Here is a 27,701-nt window from a genome sequence, read left to right as displayed (position 1 = left end):
ATTAGGAGACCGTGTTCTTTGATCTACCTACAATAGGAGGTGAAAGATGGGTTATTTCACCCCCACAATTCAGGGTTAGCAATTCGAGGTGCCCAGTCTGGGTTTCTGTTCCAAATTGCACTATGAAGGAACCTTTTCCTCTGTTCACCGTGCTGGATTACCTCCAAATTTAGGAACCAAAGTTACACATCTAATTTTAGATTTTTAGCTGTCAACTGCATTTGTGAGGGCACATAAACAGTTCTTCAGAGTTCCGTAGTTTTAATGTAATTTGAGTGGTATCACTTTGCATCGGAGGCATCATTATTATTCTCCCTGGTAATAAAGATATCACCCGGTACAGTTTGAAAATGTTCCTATTGAGAATACTAGAGATCATAGAGATAACTCAGAAGAATTGTATAGTATCTCTTTGATTTGTATTAACCTGTTTGTGTGCTTTGAATTACTGCACTCAGAAAACCAAATGCCTGCAAATCAGAACACTGATTGTTTATATCAGGGAAATAGTACTTACAATATGTAGTGAGATAGCAGATAATTGTGTTTCCCAAAGCTTGGTTTTATCATTCTCAGATATATACTGCCATGGTATACGAAAAAAAACGTCAGTTTCCATCACATAGATTAGATAAACTGTACTATAATCTGTTGTTTCAGCATTATATAGGAATTTTTGTTGGAGATAACTGAACAGCGTGAATTAGAAAGTATATTTTTTTCTGTCAGACAATAATCTAGAACTATACAAAGGTAAAGCTTGATGTTAGCTTATCCAAGCTATGAGCTCTAAGCAAACACCAATGAGAGAATAAGCATGCTGCATGATTGTCTGGACTTCAGTGTACTATAAGAAGGTGACACAACTTCCCTGTGACATGCCTTTTTTTCGTCCCAATTGTCATGCCATGAGTAAAAAGTATATTCATATTCTCTTTTAAAATGAGAGATACTTCAGCATAATGGGATCTGAAGAATAGGCATCAGGGCAGTAAGTGAATTAAAACAACAGAAAATTTCCCCTTTGCACTTGCAGAGAATATTGTTTATATTCATTTTCCCAGTCATCCTCATGTAGCACTGCCTGTGATAAGGACTCCTTGTAACTTCAATGAACACTGAGAGACTAAATGTCATGATAACCCAGAAAGTATTATAATTTCTTCTGACACATTTGCTGAACACAAATATAAGGAAGCTATATACATTTTAAACCAACTGTAATATATGCTTTCTTTTGCCATGCATATCAGCTTGTCTACACTTCTGGATTTTGATTAATGCATTATGAAAATAATTATATTTTGCCATCAATTTAAAATGCTTACCACATTATTCAAAGGCAGTGATAAAATGTGTACAGCTGCCGTGGAAGAGGAGATGAACACCTTACCACATATCATGTGAACTAAGGTATATAAAGTCATGCTTTTGTTCATCAATGATGTGAGAAGTAACCTCCCAAGGACCAGAGAGGCCAGTCATACCCTACAGAAATATCATGCTGAAGGACCAACTGTACTTTGTTTTCTTTCTGTGAGACTTGTGTTGCTTTACTTTTGGTATTTACCAAACCTTGCTTAGAATTCAGCAATTACTGTGAAGAATGCTACTGTGTTTCCATTTCTTAATGCTTACCAGCAGCTTTGATACATTCAATGTAAGTTGAAATAAATGTATCAAACTTGCAATGCATGCTGCGACTGGTGAAAATCTAAGGGAAATCTTAGGCTAGTTGTCATCTTTTCACAAATGTGAAAATTCTAGGTTGAATAAGAAAAAGTGGTAACTCCTCAATTGGTGTGAGTGTTGTCATACAGGAATCAGACAACCATTAGCAAATGGAAGTAGTGCTTCTTTTAGGAAGAGAGATATTGTCTCAAATTCCTTTTCTCCTATGCAGTCTACACATTCCCCTATCATTAATTAATTCCAGAATGGACAATTACGGAGGTGTGGTAGTGGCTTTAGGCAAATATCTTAGAGACATGAATAGTCCCAGCCTGCTTCTCCAAGCACCTAACCCATCACATTCCCTGTTTCATTAAGTCATTCTGCTTATCTGTCACTCTGAAAGTGACATGGCCTCTTAACTCACCAAAAGTTACACGTAAGATTTACCGAGTAGGGGAAATGTAGGCATTTTGATCAGCAAGGCTCTCTGAAGGAAATCCAGTCCTTGTGAAAACGTTTTGTCCCATGAGTGCTATTCAATGGTGGCAGTTTGATGAGAGCATGCTGTAAAAGACCACAGTGAAAATATAACTGGTACTCAGCAGAGCTGTTTTTCCAGTAGCCATTCAAACCACTTCATTCAGTAACCTTTAAAAAATAGCAATTACTGACTCTCTGTCCTTTTTCTCCCAACAATACTGTTGTATTTCGCTTGCATTTTATATAAATGAGGGTGTGTACACATGACACTTGTGTAAGTCCAAAGCACTACCCAACAATTTACACATGATGTTCTTTACCAGAAAGCAATGCTGTCGCCCCTTTATCCCATCACCATTTTCCCAGTGCAATGAATCTCTTTTGCCTCATTCATGGATGACTTCTGAACAAACAGCCTGAGCAGATACTTGTATTAACATACTTCTGCAATGGAGCTCAGCTCTCACCAAAAAACAGCCTTATTCCTCTTACTTGAAGAGAGAAATGAACCTGGCAGCTGTATTTGGCTTTCTGTTGCTGTTTGATGCTCACTCATTTAATTTCTTAGACTTTTTTCCTTTTTTCCTCATTGTGTTTCACAAGCATATGTATTTAATGTATGTGTTCATGCTATCCTGTGATGTTCAGATTACCATCATCACTATTTAATGAACTTCTTTGTATAATCCACAGCTGATTTGGGGGTTTTTTTAAATAGGATTTAAGATTGTTCATTAGTAGGTTGGTTTTGTTTTGGTGTTTCATTAATACTGGGCATATATGACTTAGAAAGAAACCCTATAGTTGCCTTGACACAGTGGGCATCTGATCTGGATGTTTTAGATGTTAAGATGTGCGACTTGCAAGGAAACAATGCTGTGAACCTTTTTGTATCAAATATAACTCTCTACATGTATCAGTGTACAGAGTGTTTTCCTGTCTTGTGACATTCTTTCCTGTCTTGTTCCTGCTACAAAATCGAAAATAATCTTAACATTTAACTTTATGTTTTCCTCTTGTCTAGTTAGTGGCAACTGCAGAAAAAGCAAACAAAGCTGGTTTATTTTTCTGTAGCAACCTGTTGTTGGTAAAAGTCATCACTGAAAACTGCACACAAATCCCAAAATCACAGAAATGAATTTGTGCTTTTGCACAATGATCCAAATCTAAGTCAAATATAAAAGCTGTGAACACAACCCTGGGAGAATTGTTTGAAGGTGAATTTACCAGTTGCTTGTAGGGGCTAGAAGACCTATTGCTATTTAATCACTCTAATATTAAATTAGCAGAGGTTTATTGTACACAGAATAAGAACATACTAGTGGAAGTTAACATATGTTACTAAAAGTAAAAAATTCCTTGTTTTATTAGTGGACCATTTGTCTCTGGATAAGTTCTGATAGAACAAGTAGTTCACCTATGCACTTGTTAAATGTCACAGAAGTTTTAGTGCTCTTTCAAGAGATGGGCAGGGAATTATATACTGTAGCCCCTTCACATTTTTTTCTCATCCTGTATGCTATAGTTTAAGCTATACTCATCAATAGACACTTTTTTGGTAGCTACATCTTTGGGTAGCCTTCAGAATTCATACTAATCCTGATAATGGCTGGTGAATAGTACAAGATTTCAAGGAGGGTTGAGTGGTTATTTGCTGTCATAGCTGATTTTAGACATACTTTTCTTCCTCATGTATAGCTTGCAAATGCAAGCAAACAGGTAAGCAGATATGCAGCTTCAGGTTTCAGAAATATCATGAATACAATAGGGAAAACAGAAATCTGATTATTTTGGTTCTGAAGGATAAAATGCTCAAAAGGTATCAACGAGACTATGATAGAATAAAATGCAGTTATGTTATTATAAATGGTTGACATGTTTTTAATAATAGGGAACTCCTTTGTAGCTTAATTTATAAACATTTTAGCTGTTAAATGTTAACTGAAGAGATTAAATCTCATTGTGAAGGCCTAGTAAGTGCTACCATGTCAGCAGATCTTGTTCAGTTGCTCCTTGTTTCCCTTAAGGCTTGAATTAAAACAGTTGATTTTAAAGATGGGGCTCTTCATAAAAGCTTTGCAAGGGCTAGGATCTGGTCTCATCTCCAGTTTTATCATGCAATGGAGACAGTTATTTATTAATTAATTAATTTCCCAGTAATCAATAAGGAAGATACTGAACAGGAGCTACTATAATTGAACATCTTAAATTCAGGAGGTCTGATACATTCGTACAACTTTTTTTTTCTAAACTGGCCAAAAGCCTTTTGGAGAGTTAGTGTTTTCTTCAATAAATGTTTGAATAGTGCAGAAGTCCCAGAGGACATGAAGGAAACTGAAGGATGAGAAGAAAAGTAGCAGTGAACAGAGATGTTATAAAGAATAACTCATAGGTTTGTCAAACTGACTTTTATATGGGATAATGAAAAGAAGAAATTAAGCAGGGTAAAGGAGGCAACGGCAGCTGATACTGAGTATTGAAACCATGCAGGAAATAAATAGCATCATTTCTTAAAATGTGTTCATACATTTGTTTGCTGGAGTTAGCAGTATTGATGTATATGACATACCTCTGTAGGGTGTTTGTCTTTTACATGGCATCTTGGTTAATAAATTATAATGACAGTAAGCCAGCAGAGTAGTCATCATAAAATGGATGGAAAAGTGATTACAAGACAGGGTTCAAAACTGGAAAACATCACTGGACAGCTTCTACAGACAACATATATATTCATTTACATGACATTATCAGCCTGCTAAGTGCTTAAAGTACATGGGGTGGGGAGCGATGCAGCCTTATTGCTTTTTATTATGCTCAATTTCATGTTACTCTCGTAGCTGCATTTACCTGCCACAGGTACTTTTTAATTTCAGTGATGGTTTTAATTTTATACCCAGCACAATAACAGCAAGGTAAATGAAGATGTTTAAATTTCCTCTGCAAAACCAGAGGAGAGTCCCAGGGCTCGTTTTCCATAACAAAGCTTTTATTAGCACTTGACAATGAGATTATGCAATGGCTCCAGCTCTCCCTGGAATAGCTGGCACTGGCATGCGAGAGCAGGAGACTGCCAAAAGCCTCCGCATGGTTTGGCACCTACGAAGTGCCTGTCAGTTTACTTTTGTTCCTAATCTGACAGTCACTAAAAATAGTTCAGGTGGCTGTTTTCTACTAAGGAAGAAATCATGTCCCTCTGGATATTTGTATTAGGCGGGAAGGGAACAATTAGTGAATTGCAGTTTATTTACTGCCAAGTTTACAGTTAAGAGCATATAGGAAAGCATTCATGTTTGTTATAGTTTCTTGAAAAATATGGAAACATCATCAGGAAAGGAAGGCTACACAGTGTGGAACCTGAAAATATGAAACATATTTTTCTCATGAAATGGCATTTATGGCATGCATTTAAAATGACTTAAGCTTAAGCGCACAGTTGTTTCTGTCTCAATAGTAACAAGTGCACTTTCTTTTTACAGCCAGCAATCAGCTGAAGACCTTGCAAGAGTACCTGCTAATTCTACCAGCAATATCTTGAATAGGCTATTGCTCAGTTATGATCCCAGGATAAGACCTAATTTCAAAGGTTTGCTAGATATTTCAGCCTTTTTTTAATCTTTGGAATTTAACTTTTGCTCTTTTCATATGTAGAAAATATATAGAGATAATATTCTCAACTTGAATTTCTCTTTGGGTTGTTTTTTTTAAATGGAAATTTCCCTAGATAGTGTGAAACTGCAGAAGATATTTTTCCTTTTGAGCTAAAAGCCAATACCTTAGGATTTCATGATCATAATAGCATACGATGCTTTAATATTATTACTTGTTATTATTATTATTTAAGAAAGTTTTTTTTTAAAGCACAATTAGATTTTATAGAAAAAGCTTTTAAAATTACTTTTTATCGCTACATTTCAGTTAGACTTTAACAGTATCTCTGCTTTACAGTATTCTAAACCACCAAAATTCACTGTAGAGATCCATTTAGATGACTTTATAAAACCTGAGATCAGCAGTATCACTATTTGGAAACCATACAGTTATTAAAAACCCTTTAAAAATATATTAGTAATACAGCTTACTCTCTTTGGGATTTCAAATAGGTAATGAATTTAAATGCATTCTCTGACTCTAAGACTTCTCCCTGATAGTCAAATGTTGTAGGAATTTTCCACATATGCAAATGTGATTTCCTTACATATGCAGAAAAAATTGGAATGCATCTTCTCTGGGAAACCTCTAATAACTCATGCAGCTGTATGTTACACTTTCTAGGAACTAGATTAATTCCCTGCTGGAAAAAGATATGGGCAATTTTATTGTACTACAGACACCACAGTTTACATAAGTCAGTTCTTTCTTTTTAAAACTTCTATGTAATTATATGTACGTTAAAAGATATTTTAACATGCATATCAATAGTATGACGATGCTTTTGAAGAGACCATTTTCAGACGTCTTTCAGGTTTAACTAAGTTTTATAAATGTATTAAACTCAGTTCTCAGCAAGTGCCCTTCTTTTTTCTTATTCTTTGTAGAATCTTATTTATATGTTTTCATCACTGAGCCTTTTCACAAAGAATAAATCTTCAGCCTCTCTTCTACTTGTTCTTCAGCACGATAAATCACAAAACATATTGCAGATTCCTTTATGTTTTGATAACCCTGCTGTCAGTGTGGTAAGAATCAAGATGGAAGAAAAAGGGAGGACATGCAATGTTAACTTGCAGGGAGGTGGAAGAAAAAGAACATTTTCTGACAAGTGGTTTGCCCATGTTAAAATGTTCCTCACACATGAGTGATTTTCTTGGACGGCACTTCCTATTCAAATCTGGAAGAGATAGTACACTCTTGGCTATTAGTGGTGTGGTGGGTGCTCTGTCACATGCGTCAGGTGCTAAACAAAAAGTATTAGGCTTATTGCATAACCAAAAGCACCACATCTAACTGGCCTGACTTAAAAAAAACCAAACAAACAAACAAAAAAAAACCAAAACAAAAAAACCAAATAACCAAATAACCAAATAACAAACTGGTTTAACTGAAAAAGGTGAGATTTTATCTTGAGGATTTTCTGGTGAACCAAGAGAATGACTTTGAATTTATGTATTAAATGTAGACTGAAATATTGTGTCCAGACAATCAAACTATTAGGCAAGACATATATTAATTTCCATTGGTTTACTTTGTCAAAATATTCTTTGTATGTTGTTATATCTCTTATTGCTGAAAATAAGAATTCCACTCAATTAAGTACTTGTAACAGAGTAAAGGAGACCAGATACAAGCATCTTGTGTACATACTGACATTCTCAACATAGAGGTGCTAAATAAAACCAGTGGACCATAATTAGTTCTCCCAACCATCAGGCCACCTCTCCCTGCCTTGTGATAACTCTCTGTTAACACCCGATTAAATGACTGCCAATCAGTTCCCGCAGGGTGACAGAGGGCAGATGTAGCAGCTGTCACACCATCCCTCTTCAACTACAGGAATCCTGGCTGTGGAAAAGAGGAAAAAATCCAGTCCATCTTAATATCTTCACAGCTGCTGACTTCTAGAAATTTCTCTTGGCAAATTGGTAACCACTGTAAAATGGAGCAGCCTTCCCTTGCACCAAGACTAGGTGGCTGTGAAGGCTGCATGCAAAAGTTTTTATCTGCCCATATTAATACTGTACAGTTATGTATTTGACTTGCAAAAAGAAATATCCTCTTGCAATATAAGTAAATGTGTCATCATAAATCATAAACATGTAATTTGGGGCGGTAGGTCAGCATTGTGACCTTGACAACTAAATGTGTCTGCTGCTAGAAATGTGAATTGCCTCTATCCATTACAATGAGTGCAAAACTAATACTGGATTGTGCATTTTGTGGTAACAGAAAATCATGGAATTTGAAAATTATTCAAATTTATGATCTGTGAAATGCTTTAAGCTCAGCACTCTAGACTAAGGATTATTTTTTTTCTGTTTTCTTATCACTAAATTGAAAAGAGGGTTTGTGATTTCTGTTGGCTTTCAATGGAAATAGATTAAACCACAGCTTTTGAAAACTGTGTATATACTAACTTGAAAAGATGAAGTTGTATGACCCTATAAAAAAACATTTCACATTGTGATACCAGTATAAAGGAACCTTCAATGAAAGATAACATACCTTTACTGGATCGTGCAGTTCACTAGAAATCTTTTTTCTTGTTTTTAAAGGAATTCCAGTCGATGTTGCAGTCAACATCTTCATTAACAGCTTTGGGTCCATTCAAGAAACAACTATGGTAAGACTGGAGCGAAATTAATATAGCACACGTGGAGATTTTCTTACTAAATTAAATTTCAGGGTGAGGATTATGAACTATAAAGTAGAAATAATTGTTATGATTGTAGACACTGAGAATTGAGTTAATGGGGTTAGTGATAGACTGACTGTGCTTTATGTCATAAACCTATTACCAATTTCACTCTGTATTTGTCCATACATTGTCATAGATTTTAGAATTTGATGTAGATAAAAGGAAATCCATGGTTTCTAGGATGAAAATAATACACTTATTTCCATAAGTTATTAACCTCAGAGGAATTAAGTAATCTTCCTGAGAGTTAATACATAGGTTGGTTCGTGTATTACTGAAGAAAATACTAGGACTATATGAGAGAAAAAGAACATACATGCATAAGGCTGAAGCATACAGGTTCTCTGTTTTATGTAGTTCTGAAGATAGGAGTTAATTGCAGAGGAAGTGAAGAAGGTGAAGGAGTGAAAGAGTAGATCATCATTGACCATACTGTTACTCCTGTTTATTTTCTGTGTGAGATAGATGAACTGAGGAGTTAAGTTTCTAAAAATGTGTTTCCACATCATTCAGAAAATTTCAATGCCAATAACAGCACCAAATAGTCATTAAAAACTTTACTTTTTTGTTTCTATAGGAAATTATATAAATTAAAAAATAAAAAGTAATTTCAGCCAAGCTGTTCCAAGTATTTGGGGACTTGAAGATATTTTTGCTATGGTATTTCCAATAAATTCTGCCAAAAATATTGCAAAAGAGGGACATTTAATTGTTGAAGATGTTCTGACCCGATCGGGGTTTTCTTTTATGTAAAAAAGAAGGGAGCACACCATGTCTTGCCAGGACGTGGGAAGCAACAGCCAGGACATGCACTAGCGTGGGAGTTCTGAGGCACTACCTGAGCCTCCCATTTAGAAATAACATTGGTGACCTGCTCCATCCAAAACATTGAGGCAGTTCCCCAAACCAGGCTGCTTTTTTTAATGCTGTGACTAAGGCAGCATTCCTACTCATAATAGCACAGAAGCAATAAACCATAATACAGCTAATAAGTAATAAAACACCTTTTGTTGTCAGTGGAAGTAAGTACCCACTTAAAATTCAAAACCAGCCTACACTATACCCTAATGACATTTCAGTAGGACTGCAGAGCCACTCAAAGTTAAACATATGTGATGGCTGAAGCAGCTTTTGAACAGCTTGGCCAGAAATTTATGTTTCTTTGACTGGGAGTGAATAAAGATTTAGATTTGATTGCAAATTGTAGGAAGTCAACTAATAGCCTTAGTGGGAAGAGATATTGAAACAAAGAATGTAAGTATGCTGAAGATACCCCGAGATTTATTTCCTGAAATCATAAAGGGGATTGAAGTTTAAAGAGCGGCAGGGAGGAAGAGCAGGAAAGTAGGAGTAAGATAAGTGTCTAAGATGGCAGGTATATTAGGCCAGATGGCCCTTTCAAGTTCCAGAAATTTATTGCATGCTTTAAAAAGTGACTTTTACAGAGGCTTTTTTACAATTTACCCAGATCCAAATGGTAACAAAACATGAATGTAAGAGGTGTGCTTCCCCCCTGCCCCCAAAAAATTAAGTATGCTCTGTACATCAATGCGTGTGTGACTGTCTGTGAATTCCTGTTATGGACACTCACAAGTTTACTAAGATGTTCTGTAAGATAAGTCATGCTCTTCTCCTTATTTCAGGACTTCAGACACCATCCTTACTTTAATTTATGCTTTTATTTAGTTTTCTACGTCCAGCCAATCACCATGATAGCTAAGCATGTGTATGTGAAGTTTGGGTTACTTCTCTGTTGCCTTAATGTGTCGCAGGAAGCACTGACAAAAGAAACAGTCAATCTGTTTTTCCATATATCACTTGGGAAACTCTTCCTGCCACAGTGGGCATAGGGTCCTGTGGATATTCAGGAACCACTGCTTTCATGGGGATAGCCTGGTACTTGTCTTCAGATGATCTGAGTAACGCACTAGACAGTAGAAGCAAGTCCCTTAGACTAGGAAAAAACCCTCCAGAATCACAGGAAAAGTGTTTCCTGCAGCTGAGGCACCAACTCTGTGAAGGACCAGAGGGGCTTCTTGCATTCAGAAAGGAGATATGTTTGCAGGCAGTAACAAAACTGCTGAAAAAGATTCCTCAGTGTTGGAGAAGAGAGTGGCTATCTGCAGCTCTACTGTCTCAGGCGTTGGTGTCAATTATGAGGAGTGTTGATTTCTTGACTATCTCTAATGTTACCAGAAGCTACTAAATTGGTTGGAGTGATACCATTACTGATACCAAAATCTGTGAAATAATATATTTCTAAGTATTTCAGTCCGTGAAGTATCATGGTGATTCTTGGCTCTGTAGCCACTTCTGGCAGTAATAGCTGAATTTGTAGGTTTTCACAAAATATGTGTGGGTAAAGCATCCTGTTTTAGCCATGCTAAAGGGGTGATTCCTTCTTTTTGGTGATGGAAAGCTGGAGAAAAATAACCATGGGTGCCAGGTGATTGGAAGTGGGGTGGTGGTAGAAGGCTTTACAAACAAATGAGTGCCAGTGAGAGAAACTCATTTGGTACGCTGATCTGCTTTCCCTCAGAAGGATGTTAAAGAGACACAGAAGGAAATATCTTCAACAAGATGTGCTGTATCCCAACTTTAAGCCCTTCTGTGAAGTAGCCAGCTCTGGGCATAATGTCTGGGACTTCTAACTAGTCATCAGGCTCCCACGGTGTCCTCACCTTGACATAATGGTGACTGGTTCTAACAGTTCCTTACATATTTCAGGAATCCCACAAAATTATTTTTAATCAATTTTTCCTTGCTATCCTTCTGGTCCCATGACTATTGAATTCTTAGCTATACAGTTGGCTTGTCCTCAGCAAAAAAGAGTAGAGCTTACCTCTTACTGAGGTAGAGTTTACCTAGTTTTAAGAGAGAAGAGAATTTCTTTTATAGAAAATCATCAACAGGCTTGAAGTAGATCGGTTTGAAGCAAGGTAAGACCCGTAGTGTGGCTCCTACGCCCAGAAGCCTGTGTTGCTTTAGTCAAGCACTTGTGAAGAAACTGAAGGATGAATGTTTGCTCTGTCTCTAGGGAGGGTAATGTTCATGTTGTGTCACTGAATATTTGAGAGAATTGCAATGTTTTCACACAAGTATCACAAAAGTTACCTGGAAAAGCTCAAAAAAAAAAAAAAATTAGTTAACTACAGAGTGAATAAGAATTTTTACAGCTAAAATGGAGAAGAGTTTATACCAGAACGGCTACCTTCCGGTAAGCTCCCTTTATCTTGAATCCTGTAACTTGTTTCCTTTTAGCTCATTAGACTACCCCATGCTAACTCTGCTTCTGATTTTGCAGATGTGTTTTTAGGCTGCAGATTTGTGGGATAATACGTGGTTATGTCACATTTAGAAACTGTTGTAGACTGGGTGACTAGTCAAGGATTCCTAGGAATAGACACTCTCTGGTATAAATACCCATAAGCTATAATATTTTTGCTGTGCTGATGATCTGACCCTCTGTCTACAGAATCTATATTCAAGGTTTTACTTGCAGTGTAATGTTTTTTTCACTGACTCAAATGGCAAAACACTACTTCCTCCTTCTCCTTTACTTTAAAACCTTGCAGAAAGGTCTTTTTAATATTTATGTATATGAAGGAAAATTCAGTTTCCTTATTTGAATCATAAAAATGCCATTTTCTACTTTTTTAAAAGACAGTGCTATTAAGCTTCCTTTCTTTGTATGAGTGCAGTTAATGCAGAAAAAGCCTTTCATGATCTTTTGTGTGCTCCAGTTTGCAGAAAGAGATGTATTGGTTATGCCTGGTTTCTGGCCTTAGGAGGTTTTCTGGCCACATGCCCACTGTTTAGTAGGTTGCATTTGAAATATTTCCTAGAATGCCTCCCCTTTCAACCTCCCTGAAAACAACTTGCCTTCTGTCGGAGTTTCATGGGAAACCAAAGCCCTGTACAACTCTTCTGCAATTCTTTTTACCTACCAGGTCCTCTTAGCTCAAATGCTGATGAATATCTCTTCCACCCGCCTTCGTTCCCTCTAGTTTCAGGATTTTTAATTGCTATTTGACTCTTCTTTATTATAAAATGCTGATCATTCTGTGATATTCAAAGATTGTTTGTAAAATGTAAACGAGGAAGACCATGTGCTTCATGCAGAACACTTCTTCAACCCCTATTGAGCCTAATTATGGTGCACATACTGAGTCTTAAAATTCATTGCCCAGATTTGAGAGTTGCAGACTTCTTTCAAAATAGATTTATACCAGATCATAGCGTATACTGCTGCCAGATGCTGTAATAGTTGTAATCTTCTGAAAAGAAGCCCTTCTCCACATCATTGTCTGGCTAGCCACAGTTTTCTATTCGGACATCCGTTTGCTTCCTTCTACATTTTCCGTATTGCCTCAAGTGTGTTGGTGGCCACCTTCTCCAAGTACACCCTGTCACAAGTTTCTAGTCATTTTGGTAGCTCTGAACTTAACATTGACTTAAATGGGAAGAGAATGAAGTCTTAAAATGTCCCAACATCTGGTTGTTTAGTATGTTTAAGTTCATTTGTAATAGAACAAGGAAGGAAATAAAATACTTCCACCTTATCTTACTTCCAATTCTTATTTTGCCAGTGCATTCTGCTTTTCAGTGATGTAAACATCTCCTTCTTCTGAATGGGTAAGCTGAAGGCAAATGTTGGACACTGCTTATCATTTGCCTATGGCTTTGAGAAGGCATTTTGTCTTGTTAAAATTAGGGTAATGCACTTGGTTATGGGGAAATTAATTTTGGTGTAATGAATAGTGTAATGCTTGTGAGCATGAATGGTATGCAGTATTTATCTCATATGGTTAAGGTAATTGTTTTCACTGAGACAAAAAGTGCATATGGAATGGGAACTTCAGCAAGAAGCAAGTAAAGTAAATTTTCAATTATATACATATAATTGAAAAGATGCTTTCTGAGATAACAACCTGAATTCCCTCCTACTCTGAAGCTTCTCTAAGAGAGCCTTCCAGTACAAAGTCAATTCATATTAACTATTATTTTATACTTCTTCTTTACTGTGACAAGATAACATAGGTCTTTGTATAAGTCAGACTACATATATTTTTTCAAAAACAGACTGCCAACAACTAACATATCTCTCAGAACTATGCATTTTAATAAACATTGCCTCAGTTCTTTCTAGTTTTGATATTTTGCTTTTCCTTACAATTCAGTAAGGAAAAATATTGCACAGTATAGTGTAATAAAGAAACATCTGGGCTGATCTGACGGGTGGAATGGACATGGGAAAGTGGGCACTATATTCAAATTAACAGGGTAAATCAACAGGGTAAATTATTCTGCATGAGGTCTTAGCCAAGCAAACTGCTTCCAGTTGGAGTTAGCATGACTGTCTCAATGTGGCACTTGCTTTGAACTGAAAATGTATATGTTATAGTAAATACAACAGAAAAGAACTCACATTGTATCACCAGAAAAATGTGTAAGAGGGCATTAATGTGTAAAATACACAATTTTATAAAATTAGTTTGTTATTCAGAATACATTGAGAAACCAAAAATATGTTGAGAACCTTCACTCACAGTTTTCTAGCATTTTGCTGTAATTGTAAAGCAGTAGCATTTTTTTCACTGCTCTAAAAGACACAGCCTTTGTCTCAGGATGCTTTGTACCTAATAGACAATTATGAAAAAACAAAACATACAATAGAAGACAACTAGGAGGACTGGAGATAAAATTTATGTTACATATAGAATTCGTAAGTTTGGTTTGGTTTGGTTTTTTTTTTACTTTATTTCAACAATGTCTTTATATTCTTTTCCTGTATGTGATCTGCCTAGTTTACATATACATAAAAAAGAGGCACTGGCTTAAATGTAAATGTAAAAAGCAAAAAGACTTAGAGGTAAGACTGAAAAATCATAACTGACATACTGGGTCAGATTTTTCCTTTGGATGCACACAGCTTTCACTAAGGACAGAACGCGCGCGGGTATCGTTTTGCCCTGAGACACATGCTACTCCACTTCCCGAAGGCAAAATTAGGTTCTCAATGAGCATGGCTCTACTACTGTCCATCCTTGAGCAAGAGTCCTGCTGAATCCAGAAGGAAGTTTCATCTGTGTAAAGCCTTGATTTTGTCTCTTTGAGACCTATTCTGTCTCTGCTTTTATACATGCTACCTCGGTATTTGTGTTGCAAGCTGGAATCAGTTTTCCTCAGTTACCAAAATAGTCCCAAATCACTGTTACAAGGTCTGAGGCTGTATTCTGGGTGTGTAGTGTAAAATCTGTTGTCTACCTGGTCTGTTTTCTGCTTTTATAGTGTGATATTTTGCCATCAGTGTGCCACTTAAGCAAATGGAGAATAAACCAGAATTTACACTAACAGGATATCCTGATAGAAGTGATATTGTGCCTGTTGCCTGCAGCAATTTAGTGTAGTCAAGCTATGGCCTCCCTCTGTCCTGTTGCATGCTTTTCTCTGTGCCTAGGTAACTGGGGGCTACGATCGAGGGCATGCAAAAATGATTCGGGGGGGACAATTTGGTCCTTTTTTTAAAGGAAGTTACTATATTCAAAACATGACATAATCTATTTGCAGTAAAGTCTACTAAACTTAACATTTATTAATGTCATTTGAATAGTGATTGCTATCTTTGTGACTGAAAATCAGGGCATAAATTGTTTTTCTCTTCAGAGTCTGATAGAATGGTTTTATTTCTCCGTGGGTTTTTGGCCAGACTTTTGGCTATTCTAATATTTATGCATTCTTCCCATCAGGATTATAGAGTCAACATCTTTCTAAGACAGAAGTGGAATGACCCTAGACTCAAACTGCCCAATGATTGGAGAGGTTCAGATACGCTGACAGTGGACCCAACTATGTTTAAATGTCTTTGGAAGCCGGACTTATTCTTTGCAAATGAAAAAAATGCTAACTTCCATGATGTCACACAAGAAAATATCCTTCTTTTTATATTTCGGGATGGAGATGTCCTAGTCAGCATGAGGTATTTTATTGATATATTTCTACTTTTTTTTTCAAATTACTTGATATGAAATATATATGCTGTGTTGGACTTAGTAACGTATTCTAGTTTCTGACTAATATTTAACTTTACATGACATTTTGAAAACAACACTACAATAAATTGAATTGTAAAGAAATCAGATGTAGATGTTTTAAAGCATGTCAGTTGATAGAACAGCAGGTACTAGAAATTTGAAGTGTATCTACATTTGTATGTCATGTTAAGCTAACACATTAAGTAAACTAGTATTATTGGAAATGAAATTTAAAACCTTTTCATAAGTGCTTAGCTTCCTGGAAGCATAATGAAATGGATGAGATATCTGAAGTAAAGCCTTTAGCAAAACAAAATAATTTGCACACCACTTGGATTTCTACATCAACTAAAGAAAGTGATGATTACTTACTAATTTTATATGGAAATTGCAAAGTTTGTGAATGTAAATGTGTTGTAAAAATACTGGGACATAATCCTGCTTAAGTTCTATGCCTTACTAGATATGGATTTTTTCAGAAGACACAAAAACATTGTTAAATTTCATTGCAATTAACACATACTTTTTTGTGGCTTGACTCAGTTTATCAAAGCTATACCCTGTGCCATAAAAATAATCATCCACTGAAAATAGCAAATGGGACGATTAAAAGGATCTCAAACAGAATTATATATCTTGAGAGTTTATAGACACAATGTTTTGTACAGATTAGGCTCATTTCCTAACAGTGGGTGAATTTTCTTCTGATGTGAACTGGAACATATTACCCTGATAGAGGGAAAAATGATTACCCTAATATACTGCAAGTTTAACGTTAAGACAGAACCATTTCTAAAATTATGGTCTCAAGAACTATTTCTTCCTGGAGTAGAAATTGGCTGGAAAAAAGAAAATGGGAGAGTCTGGATTCTTTTTGCCCATTCCAAATCAGGATGAGAAAACTCAATCTCAAGACTTTTGCCAAGAGTGATCAGAAAAGAAAATACATTGGGCAATCAAAGCATTGCATTTGGCTCACTCTGAAGGTCCTGGTTCTGATTTCCACTGTTTCTGTAGCAAGTTTTGAACTCTGTAGAAATTATTATTTCAAAATAGAAAATCAATTTCAGCTATAAAAGAAACTTCCTATTTGAAATAGCAAGTGTTGAATCACAGAATCACAGAGTCATATGGGGTTAGAAGGTACCTCTGGAGGGACCATCCCTAGAAGGTACCATCTAATCCAACCCCCCTACCAGAGCAGGTCCAGCTAGAGCAGGTTGCACAGGAATGTGTCCAGGTGGGTTTTGAGTATCTCCAGAGAAGGAGATTCCACCCCTTCTCTGGACAGCCTATTCCAGTGCTCTGCCACCCTCAAAGTAAAGAAGTTCCTCCTCATGTTTAGGTGGAACTTTCTATGTTCAAGTTTGTGCCCGTTACCTCTTGTCCTAGTTGCAGCTATTCATAAATGAACTTATATTAGTCAATAGGTTAGGTTAGAGAATAATGAATATTGAGTGAACACTCGTAGAAGTGTTTCTGATGGAAAAAAATTCTCTAAAATCTTCCAAATAGCAAAACCAAATTCAATAAAGTTTGAAATTAAAGTTTTCCTCTGAATGTATTCTGTTGATTTTAATAATAGACTATGTTCATAACTAACGTGTATGCCAGTAAGATTAATTTTTTGAGGCACTATGGTTTGGTTTCATGCTACTAAGATTTTCATTTTTTAAAACATATAATTGCTATACCTTGTATTTTTAGTTTACAGAGATATTATCACATATAAATGAAAGAATGTCCAGTTATCAAAATATGTGAATGACAAAATGCATGTGAGAGAAAGCTCTTGCCTGCATAAATAGTTAAGAATTAGGAAACTGAATGTAGGAATAAACAGCTAGTGCTCACATGAGGGGAAGTAAGCAGTAGAGTCCTGCAGAAAAATCTCTTCTGATTCCTGTGCTGTTCAACATAAATCATCTGGAAAACTGACTTGGCAGCTGCTTTTGATGATGCCAAAATATTCAGAATAGTAAATATGAGAGACAACAGTGAGAATTACAAATTAATCTAATGACTAGGCAGCGGAGTATGAGATGAAATTAAATGTAAATAACTGAAAATTATGCACGTGGGAAAAAATTATTTTAACTTTACATAAAAGCTGATTGGTTTTGAGGTGGTTATTACCAGCTGGGAAAACAACCTTTGGGTAGTAATGGCTAATTCTCTGAAAATGTCAACTAGCAGCTCAGTACTGTTTGAGAAAGTGAATTGGGTTCTAGGAAGTATTAGAGATTAAAAAGAACATCATGCCACGGTATAAATTCATATACTTGCATCTTGAATACAAGGTGCAGTTTTGGTCTTGCTGCAAGAATGAAGGAAAGATGGTCAAATGTATGGAACAGCATCCTCTGTAAAGAACAGCTAAGCAAGGCAGAACTTTTCACACTGGAAAAAACAAGATAATTGAGGTAGTGGCATAGAGGTATCTAAATCATGAATGGCACAGAGAGAATGGATGGACATTGATTTTCATCTTCTTTTCCAGTAAAAGGACTATAAGACAGGCTCAAGATAGATAAAAGGAGATGATTTGAGTGTGTGCAGCTTATCTATGGCATTCCTTGCTTCAGGATACTAAGCATGATTAGAGTTTACACAGATTCCAGAAAGCAACTTGAATTAAAGCTGCTTTAGCTTCCTAAAAAGGGTATGGCTAACACATTGAGGAATGTCATCCTCCCCCTCTACTGTGCCCTGGTGAGGCCGTATCTGGAGTACTGTGTCCAGTTCTGGGCCCCTCAGTTCAAGAAGGATAGAGAACTACTGGAGAAAGTACAGCAGAGGGCTACAAAGATGATCAATGGACTGGAGCAGCTCTCTTATGAGGAGATACCTGGGTCGGTTTACCCTGGAGAAGAGGAGACTGAGAGGGGATCTCATCAAATATCTAAAAGGAGGGTGTCAAGAGAGTGGAGTCAGGCTATTCTCAGTGGTGCCTGGTGACAGGACAAGGGGAAACAGACACAGCTGGAATACAGGAAATTCCATCTGAGGATGCAGAAAAAGTTCTTTACTTTGAGGCTAACAGAGTACTGGAACACGCTGCCCAGAAATGTTGTAGAGTCTCCTTCTCTGGAGATATTCAAAACCCACCTGGATGTGTTCCTGTCCAGCCTGCTCTAGGTGACCCTGCTTTGGCAAGGGGGGTTGGACTAGGTGATCTCCAGAGGTCCCTTCCAACCCCTACAATTCTGTGATTCTTGGAGGTAAAAATATCTGTCAAGATCCCTTAAATACTGAAGCATCACTTCTGGTTTAGGAAGTCCTTGAGGTGCAACTTTTGGGAGGCTGGTGGATATCTGGTGAAATATCATTTCCTGATTGCAGTAGCCTCATATTCTTCTTGAGGAATCTGCCATTGGCCACTGCTGGAGACAGAACACTGTTCTGTATGGACCTTTGGTTTGGTTGCTCTTATGACTTGGATGCATTTTTTCATGTATTAGTAGTTCTCTAATTTGTTATTAGAGAACTATATGTTTAAAACTCTCTATAAAATTTTATTCTCAGACTTCTAGAGATAGCTCAGTTTCAAAATGCTACTTATTATAACTTATATTTTTCTGGTTTTTTGAGAAGCTGAAAATCAAATATCTGGGATTTTTTTTCTTACCACTGTCTACTATGGCAGCTTACATTGTTTTTAAATTCCATTTCTCTATTTTCAGGTTGTCTATTACTCTGTCATGCCCTTTGGACTTGACCTTGTTCCCTATGGATACGCAGCGCTGCAAAATGCAATTGGAAAGCTGTATGTAAAGCAGTCTGTGCATAAAAACAGTTGCCTTCTAGGCATGCCTGAGAGTCAAACAAAAAATGATCAATTCTGTACTGTTCATGTCAATATTTTTAATGATTCTTGAAATTCATATTCACTGGTTCCTACCAATGTACATTTCCCTATCAAAAATGTTTCTTACAGTTACGGCACCATGCACGCTGTTTTTAGCTTTTGCTATCAAACATAATGATAACTGAAACTGAAACAGAGTTCATGATTTCCCCAGGTAGTTGTAACTTCGACAGCTTGTGTGGCTTTGTAGGTTGTTGGAGTCCAGTTTATCCCCTTGCATTGAAGATGCATGGTATTGTTTGAAACTCTTTTGGTAGGGTACTAAAGGAAATGTATTTGATGCCAATACATTGAAAGCATTTAGTATGAAACCTTTTGATAGTGTTTCAAGACGTGTTGTGGATGTAGTCAGGTATTTCTCCCTTACCAATCTTTCCCTGGTCTCTAGATGATTTAATCTTACAAAGGGGCCTCCAGGTCTCATCTCCGAAGGGTTTCATGCCATGCTGGAAGTTACAGCCAAAATGTTTCTGAAACCCGTCTTCTTCCCTGTTCCCCAAGTACAAGGGTGCCTACTCAAGTACAGCCTTTTCCCTAGACTCCGATCCCTGGTGATCCCGCTTTCATGGTCACTCTGTTTTCCTGAAAAGAACAAGTGTGAAGCAGAGAGAAGCAAGGTGGCTTGCTCCAGCCCATTCCTGCTATTCCACAAAAACTTTGGTTGTTACTCCACCAGGTCTGGTGGGGAAGGTGAGGTTAGGGAGGGGAAGACAAAAGCGAAGAAAGAGAAAGGTCAATCAAAGCTGAGCAGGGCATCCCTGTGAGGATAAGGATAATAATAATAATAATAATAATAATAATAATAATAATAATAATATCAGAGCTTTACAATTTAGTTTCTGATTGCCAGCATTTACCTTTGTCCATAGTAGTTTTGCCCATCATTAATATGTATATACATTAGCTGAAGTAAACTCTCAGGATAGATCCAAATCAGATTGGGGTTAAACTGGAATTAGACAGTAATATTAATGGAAGTTTGCTCAAGCTATCTCAGTCTGGGTTGCTTTACGAGCATTGCAAGGTATACTTATTCAAGGAAGAACTACTCATAAAAAAAATTCTCAATAACTTTATTTAAACAAACTTATTGTCTCTCTGCATGCTAAATTGACATACTCAAATTCAGAAGGAATTTGCTCCTTTGGAAAGACAGTGTGCTCTAAACTTTCTTATACTTTTAAATTCAGTTGACAAAAGTAAGAATGATACCCATGACCTCCTGGCCATCCCTCCAGTTCCAACACTGGGCTTGCATTCCCTGTTAGCCATTGGCAGTTTTATTCTACCTAAATTATTTTCAAATCAATATTTTGTTTCTAGATTTCCAAAACAAAAAAAAGGCCACCAGGTTTACTGAGTTGTTCTCATAGCTACAGTTATGATCTCCACTTCTACACATTCCCTATAGACAAAATTTTCACTATCCGGTAATTATCATCATAGGGCATCTTCACAGTTTTGTTCTTTGCTGTATGTTGTAAGGAGGTGAGACCGATTTTATGATCGAAGCATTAAAAGGACTGATTTTTTTTGGTATTATCTTCCACCATGGAGCTCTGAGACGCTGTGATTTTTATTAAGTTGTTGTGAATCTTAGAGAAGTTAGTTTATGAACTAACTAAGCTTTTTTAATCACAGCTATTTTTCAAAGATAAAAAAAAATCTGTCTAATGCCTCCAGAAAGAGAATATTACTTTAAACATTTTTCAGAGGTTTTGAGTTGCAAACCACAGCATTCTAACTCCGTCTTTTTTATGTTTCCCCAATCTGTTCCCATTTAACACATTACCTCTGTTTGAATTAAGTTAATCCTTAATAAACAGAAGGCAGCAGAAAAATTGCATGTAAAATCATGATTATGATTATGCATATTTAATCAATACTGCTTTATACTTTAATATTGTGAGCCTAACTTTCACTGCCTCTCACTTGGTGCGGGTGTATATATCATGATTTAGACACACAGGTGTGTGCTGGAGCCTGTCCATACTCAGGAGATCATGGAGGCAGTGAATCGATTTCAGGAGGACTAAGCGTCCACTTAAATTCCTCGACAAGCATTTCCTGAATACTAACACTTTTGTGAATCAGGGCCCTTATTATGAACAACTAAGCATAAAGGTTGTTTTACACAAAAGCCAAGATTCATCACAATAATTGAGTTGTTAAATTCTTTTGAAGTTACTAGGACTTGTGAGTGCTGTTAGATTATTTTTTTTTTCAAGTTTTTCCAACCTTTTTCAAGTTCAGTATATGTTTCATGCTTTGCTGAAGTAGGGTACGAATGAATATGGAGGTTTCAAAGCTGTGGAAAACAGACCTTTGGTTTCTTTGTTTAAACAGTAAGCACTGTAGTAAACACCTCTTAATCAGTGTAATATTGCTGATAATGTAATGTTCCACTCACCAAGTCCTAATTTAGGCCTACATAAAAATTCAGTTGTGGATTATTTTTTTTTTTTAATTTAATTATTCAAACAGGAAATAGAAAGAAAAAGAATCAAAGAAATAAGATACATATATACTAGATTTTCTTGCAGAGTTTAGTCTGATTGAGATGGTTCTTTAAGTGATTATAATTATTACTATTTTGTTCTTGTAGTTGGTTACACAACTGATGACTTACGGTTTATCTGGCAGTCTGGAGATCCTGTACAGCTAGAGAAAATTGCTCTGCCTCAGTTTGATATTAAAAAGGAGGATATTGAATATGGTAACTGTACCAAGTATTATAAAGGCACAGGTAGGTAATATAAGTGATTTCTTGGTAAAAACTGTAAGCTTTCTTCAATTACTGTTTAAGGTTAATGGTCAATACTCCATTTCATATCTTACATTCTATGGGAAAAAATATATTATTTTTAACAAACCAGTAGTTCATATAGTAGTAACTACTACATATAATTACTGCAAACCAGTTCAGATATAGAAACATCTAGGTTGAACATGAGATTAAATGTTTTTCTTGGTTTTAGTTTCATGTCTTCCAATCTTACTATCACGATTTTGTTTCTATAGTCCTAATACTGTTTTATACTTGTAAATGCCTAACTTTTCTGATAGATTGTTCACATAGATTTATGCCAGTTGCAGCAAAGTAGGATAATTTTGTTTTTCTGGTTTAACTTTTGTGGATAGTATTAAAGTGTAACTTCAAATGCTTCTCCCTGTAGGTTCTTCCTTTCTCTAAGTGTTCTGGAAAGTCTGTCATTCTAGAAAGCTGCTTACAATCTTCAGTCCTGTATTTAACCAATCCTATGAGTATTTTCTGAGTGTGGGCACAAATTTATCCAATGCTTTCTGTATTCTGGCTTCTAATGATTTATCTTTTCTACCTTGATTGATTCCTGCCCATAATTATATCTAAACTACCGTGGCAACTGCAAGCCTTTCTGTAACAACAGAAGTCAGCAGGGTGTATTTTAGTGAGTGCTCTTGCATCACATGAATAAATCTCTCATTAAAACTCAACAAGGATGGATGTGGCTTCTAAGGATCCTCTGCAAGTTTCTTATTGACTATTCAGCTGAAGTCGAGGGTCTGTTACTTGCAGCAGCTCCTGAGCTCAGTCCCAAATCTGATGAGATCTCAAGTAACCTTAGTAGAACTTGGAGTTAAGGAATTTAACTTGAAAAAGACTACGAAAATTGAAACAGGGTTTAGTTTTTAACTGCAAAATGAGTGAGTTCTTAGCCTAACTATGTAATTCAGCATCTCATGTGATTTACCATTTGTAAATAAAGTGAAATTAGCTCTCCTCAGGAAAATTCACGTTTGGTTTGGAAAGGACCTTTAAAGGTCACTTAATCCAGCCGCCGTGCAATGAGCATGGACATCTTCAACTAGATCGGGTTGCTCAGAGCCCCATCCAACCTGACCTTGAATGTTTCCAGGGATGGGGCATCTACCAACTCTCTGGGCAACCTGGACCAGTGTTTCACCTCCCTCAGTGTAAAAAATTTCTTCTTTATATCTACTAGTAGTTTAGTAGTTTAAATCTAGTTTTAAACTAGTAGTTTAAATCTGCTCTGTTCAGTTTAAAATCATTACCCCTTGTCCTATTGCAACAGGCTCTGCTAAAATGTTTGTCCCTATCTTTCTTATAAGCCCCTTTTAAGTACTGAAAGGCCACCATAAGGTCTTCCTGGAGCCTTCCCTTCTCCAGGCTGAAGAACCCCAACTCTCTCTGCCTGTCTTCGTAGGAGAGATGTTCCAGCCCTCTGACCATCTTCATGGTCCTCTGAACTCTGAATTCCTCAGTCTTCTCCTTGTCCATTGCTACCAGTTTGCCAGTCTTGTTCATTGAGGTGGGGTCCGCTTTCTTTTCTGGCTGACATACCCATAGGAGCCCTTCTTATTATTCTTTGCATCCCTTGCTGAGTTCAGCTCCAGCCATGCTTTGCCTTCCTGACCTCATCCCTATACAACCAGGCAGCGTCTCCCTATCTTTCTTATAAGCCCCTTTTAAGTACTGAAAGGCCACCATAAGGTCTTCCTGGAGCCTTCCCTTCTCCAGGCTGAAGAACCCCAACTCTCTCTGCCTGTCTTCGTAGGAGAGATGTTCCAGCCCTCTGACCATCTTCATGGTCCTCTGAACTCTGAATTCCTCAGTCTTCTCCTTGTCCATTGCTACCAGTTTGCCAGTCTTGTTCATTGAGGTGGGGTCCGCTTTCTTTTCTGGCTGACATACCCATAGGAGCCCTTCTTATTATTCTTTGCATCCCTTGCTGAGTTCAGCTCCAGCCATGCTTTGCCTTCCTGACCTCATCCCTATACAACCAGGCAGCGTCCCTATACTCTTCCCAGGATACCTCTCCCTGCTTTCCACTGCCTGTGCATTTCCTTCTTGCCCTTCAGTTTGACCAGCAGGTCTTGACTCATCCATGCTGGTCTGTTGCCTTCCTTTCCTGATTTTTTACACCTGGGGATGGAGAGCTCTGGCACTCTATGGAAAGCGTCCTTAAAGATCTGCCAGCTCTGTCGTGCTCCCTTGTCCCTGTGGGCAGTTTCCCAGAGGGTCCTATTGACTAACTCCTTGGAGAACTTTTGTGTGTGTGTGAGATCTGAACGTTGAAGAAAGAATTAGGGAACTGTCAGAGTGGGTGGTGTGACAACATGAAATTTTAAAAAGTTTTCATAATCCTTTTCTTGCAAATCCTTTTTTGTTTAGAAAGTAAGAACATCCATGTTAATCTCATAATTGACTGGAATTAATCCTCACTAATGTGAATGGAATATTTTAGTGCTCTGAAATATTTTAAAGGGTGTAATCAGTAATCAGTAGTTGTTTCATTTATATTAATATTAAATTCTTATATTGAAGGTATTTATAAAAGCAGATTTTGCGCACACGGGTAAAATTAATTCAGACAAGGATTTTGTCAGGTAATCAAGAGGCAGTGTTGCATATACAAGCAAATTTTCAAAATTATGGCTTATGTAGGAGATTCTTGCCAATTGCAAAGAACTTAATCTTTACTGCCTATTTACATCGACTGATGTTTTATCATACCTACCTAAGTAGAAAGACAGTCAAAAAATTTGGGGTGACTTTTTTGTGGCAATAAATTGAATATTTAACTTTGCAAATTGCCTGTTCTTTGTTTATCAAAATGTAGGATAGATACAAACAGGTTCTTGTGAGCTGGATAGTGAGAGCAATAGATACTATTCTCTGCCTGATGAAAGATGATACAAAGCCATTCAGAATGCATTTCTGGCATAAAGCAAACAAATAATGATTTTGAAGGTCATCTTATTTGAAAATAAAACCTAAAAGTATCTGGAAACTATTCATAAATTATAGAGGGAAAATATTTCAGACAACAGATCATTGAAGAGGTTAGAATGAACTATAAAATACCATATAGTGTCTTCTACACAAGGAAATTTTTCCCTGATGTTTTATTGATTTTTGGTTTTGGTTATTGTATGCCCAAACAGCACCTTTAAGATGATTTACCATTCTACAACACTTAATTGACAAAATATAAAAGATAAATAGTTATATTTTTGACAAATTCTCTCTTCTAAATTAGCTTTACGCCAACTTTATTTATAGATGTAGACTGATCTAAATTTTGAAATTTTTGTTATTTAACATAAATCTTGTGATAGTTTATGAAGTTGTTTTGCAATGCTATTGTACTAATATTAACATAAAAATGCCAGGTCTGCTAATAGAGTGAATATATTAACAGATTTTTTTTTTCTGATTATCAGAGTTCCTGGTCCATGTGTTATCTCCAGCAAAACCTCTAGTATCTGCAGCTTTGTTTTTTATTGAATCAATATTAATGGATATCTTCTGAAATGTTTGTGTACTTTAGATTCTCATTTTAAAAGATTTGAGGCAGTATTCCTTCTTTTCAAAATTAACAATGTTTTTAGAACCTTTTTTTCAAAAGTCTGTACCAATTTTAGAAGTCAACTGTGCCAGCTTTCAGTACTGGTGGAATCTCTGCTTAGAGTCACATTCAGATCACCTCTTTCCATTCTAAACTTTCTACATTAATATTTTTTAGTTCCATCTTTGCACAAATTACTGCTGAGTAGGATTTTCAGATGAACTTAAGCTAGTATGACTGGTAGACCCCATTGGTTTTGTCTGGACTGCATCTTGCAGCCAGCATCAAGATGAGAGTGGCTTTAACTGCCTGTTACTGATGCGCTGCGCCTTATAGAGCACAGAGAGTTCCACATGCCCAACCACACTTGCTGGTTATATAGACCTGTGTTTTGGACATATTTTTTTTCAAATTGAACTCTTTGACTTTATAGAGAAAATCGAGTCATTGAACTTTTGCTCTTAAGCAGAAAAAGGCCTGGAAGACACAGATCTGAAGAGGTTGACCTGCAAAGCACATTAAACATTAATGCATTTATTTCTTTAAAGGTTATTACACTTGTGTAGAAGTAATCTTCACTTTAAGAAGACAAGTTGGATTTTACATGATGGGTGTTTATGCTCCTACACTGCTAATTGTTGTTCTATCCTGGCTGTCATTTTGGATCAATCCTGATGCAAGTGCTGCAAGAGTCCCACTGGGTAACCTGCATTTACACATGCTGTCACAATCCACGTAATTGCCATTGAGCCATTCTCAGTTGCTTTGACAACATGACACTGGACACTGAAAGCAACTTCACTTCCATTATCCACTTGTCATTTTCAGAGACCTCGTCATTCCTAGTCCTGTAAAATCCACCTTTACATTAAGACTTCGCTTGATAACGCTTCCAGTGTTTGTGTGATAAGCACACTGTCTCCGCTCTTCTCAACCCAGAAAAATCTGATCTTGTCCATGTATGGGTGATGCTGCAGACTTCATGGAAATAGGCAATTTATAGGAATTTGAAATTTTGAATACTCAGTAATAAAGCAGGATGATGAGTAAGGCTTTAAAAAGCTACCTCTTGGAGCAGTTTTTCTGAAGATTAATAGAAACAGAATGAGGTCTGAAAGACAATTAGCATCCTTGTTACCCGATTGGTTTTATTTCATTAGAGACGCAGTTCATGAGAGTACTTCAGGCTCATGCGTTCATGCTGCTCAGCACAACGCAGTAGGCAGGCCCTTCATTTATTATGAAATAGTAGGACACAGAGTTAATCAAAACAATATAATCTTGACTAATTGGATTGTACATGGGACTTCAGCTCTGGGGTGGCCAAACCTGCTGACCCCAGGAGCTCAATAAAATGCAGAGCCAGGCTCTTGTGTCCTGACACTTCTATTTGGATTCCCTTCCCTATGCCATGACCTCTCCTTCCCAATGTTCTGGCCTCCCTGTGCTCCCCCTTTTCCTGGCTCTCCCAGCTCCTCAAGTCCAAACTTTCCAAATTTTTTCCCATATCCCAGGAGATTCAGTGCACCTGTTTTCAAGACCCCAAGGGTGCAGTTGCAGAATCCCTCCAGCCACCTGCCTTCCTCAGAAACTTCTCAGCCACCCTTGAACCTCCACACGCCCACAGGACATGACTCCTGTGCAGCCACACATGGATGAATGTGTGTTGAGAAGCACTGGAGACACTCGGAGTCAGGAGCTGCCACATCACCTTATCAATCTGTGTCAATTATCTGCAGAGTCTTGCAGCAGTGGGTACCTGAAATCCCTGTGTTGAGCCAGGTGGAGCAGGAATGGTGCCAAGTTTTGTTAAGTGGAAAAGCATCCACTTATCCCCTGGGCTGAGCCCCATGGCTCCCATATCAGGTCATCAACCATGCCTCTTCTGTCTCCAGTGATGCAATGGGCCAAAAAAAATCTGAGCCAATTCCCCCCCCCCTTTC

At 37.1% G+C, this 27,701-nt stretch overlaps 1 protein-coding gene across 4 annotated transcripts in view; it reads left to right on the top strand.

The window, feature by feature from the left end:
- The window catches only part of GLRB (glycine receptor beta), a 53,450-nt gene that overhangs the window by 7,899 nt on the left and 17,850 nt on the right, over nt 1-27,701 (top strand). For all 4 annotated transcript variants that reach the window (XM_014945268.1, XM_014945286.1, XM_014945277.1 and 1 more), the window contains exons 3-8: nt 5,631-5,737; nt 8,364-8,431; nt 15,256-15,485; nt 19,224-19,306; nt 22,014-22,154; nt 26,307-26,459. In XM_014945268.1, the coding sequence (XP_014800754.1) occupies nt 5,631-5,737; nt 8,364-8,431; nt 15,256-15,485; nt 19,224-19,306; nt 22,014-22,154; nt 26,307-26,459 (782 nt within the window). The remainder of the gene's footprint in view (nt 1-5,630; nt 5,738-8,363; nt 8,432-15,255; nt 15,486-19,223; nt 19,307-22,013; nt 22,155-26,306; nt 26,460-27,701) is intronic.

Source organism: Calidris pugnax, unplaced genomic scaffold, assembly GCF_001431845.1.
Source record: "Calidris pugnax isolate Ruff unplaced genomic scaffold, ASM143184v1 scaffold15, whole genome shotgun sequence".
Taxonomy (NCBI): Eukaryota; Metazoa; Chordata; class Aves; order Charadriiformes; family Scolopacidae; genus Calidris; species Calidris pugnax.
This window is presented reverse-complemented; position numbering and strand designations above follow the sequence as displayed.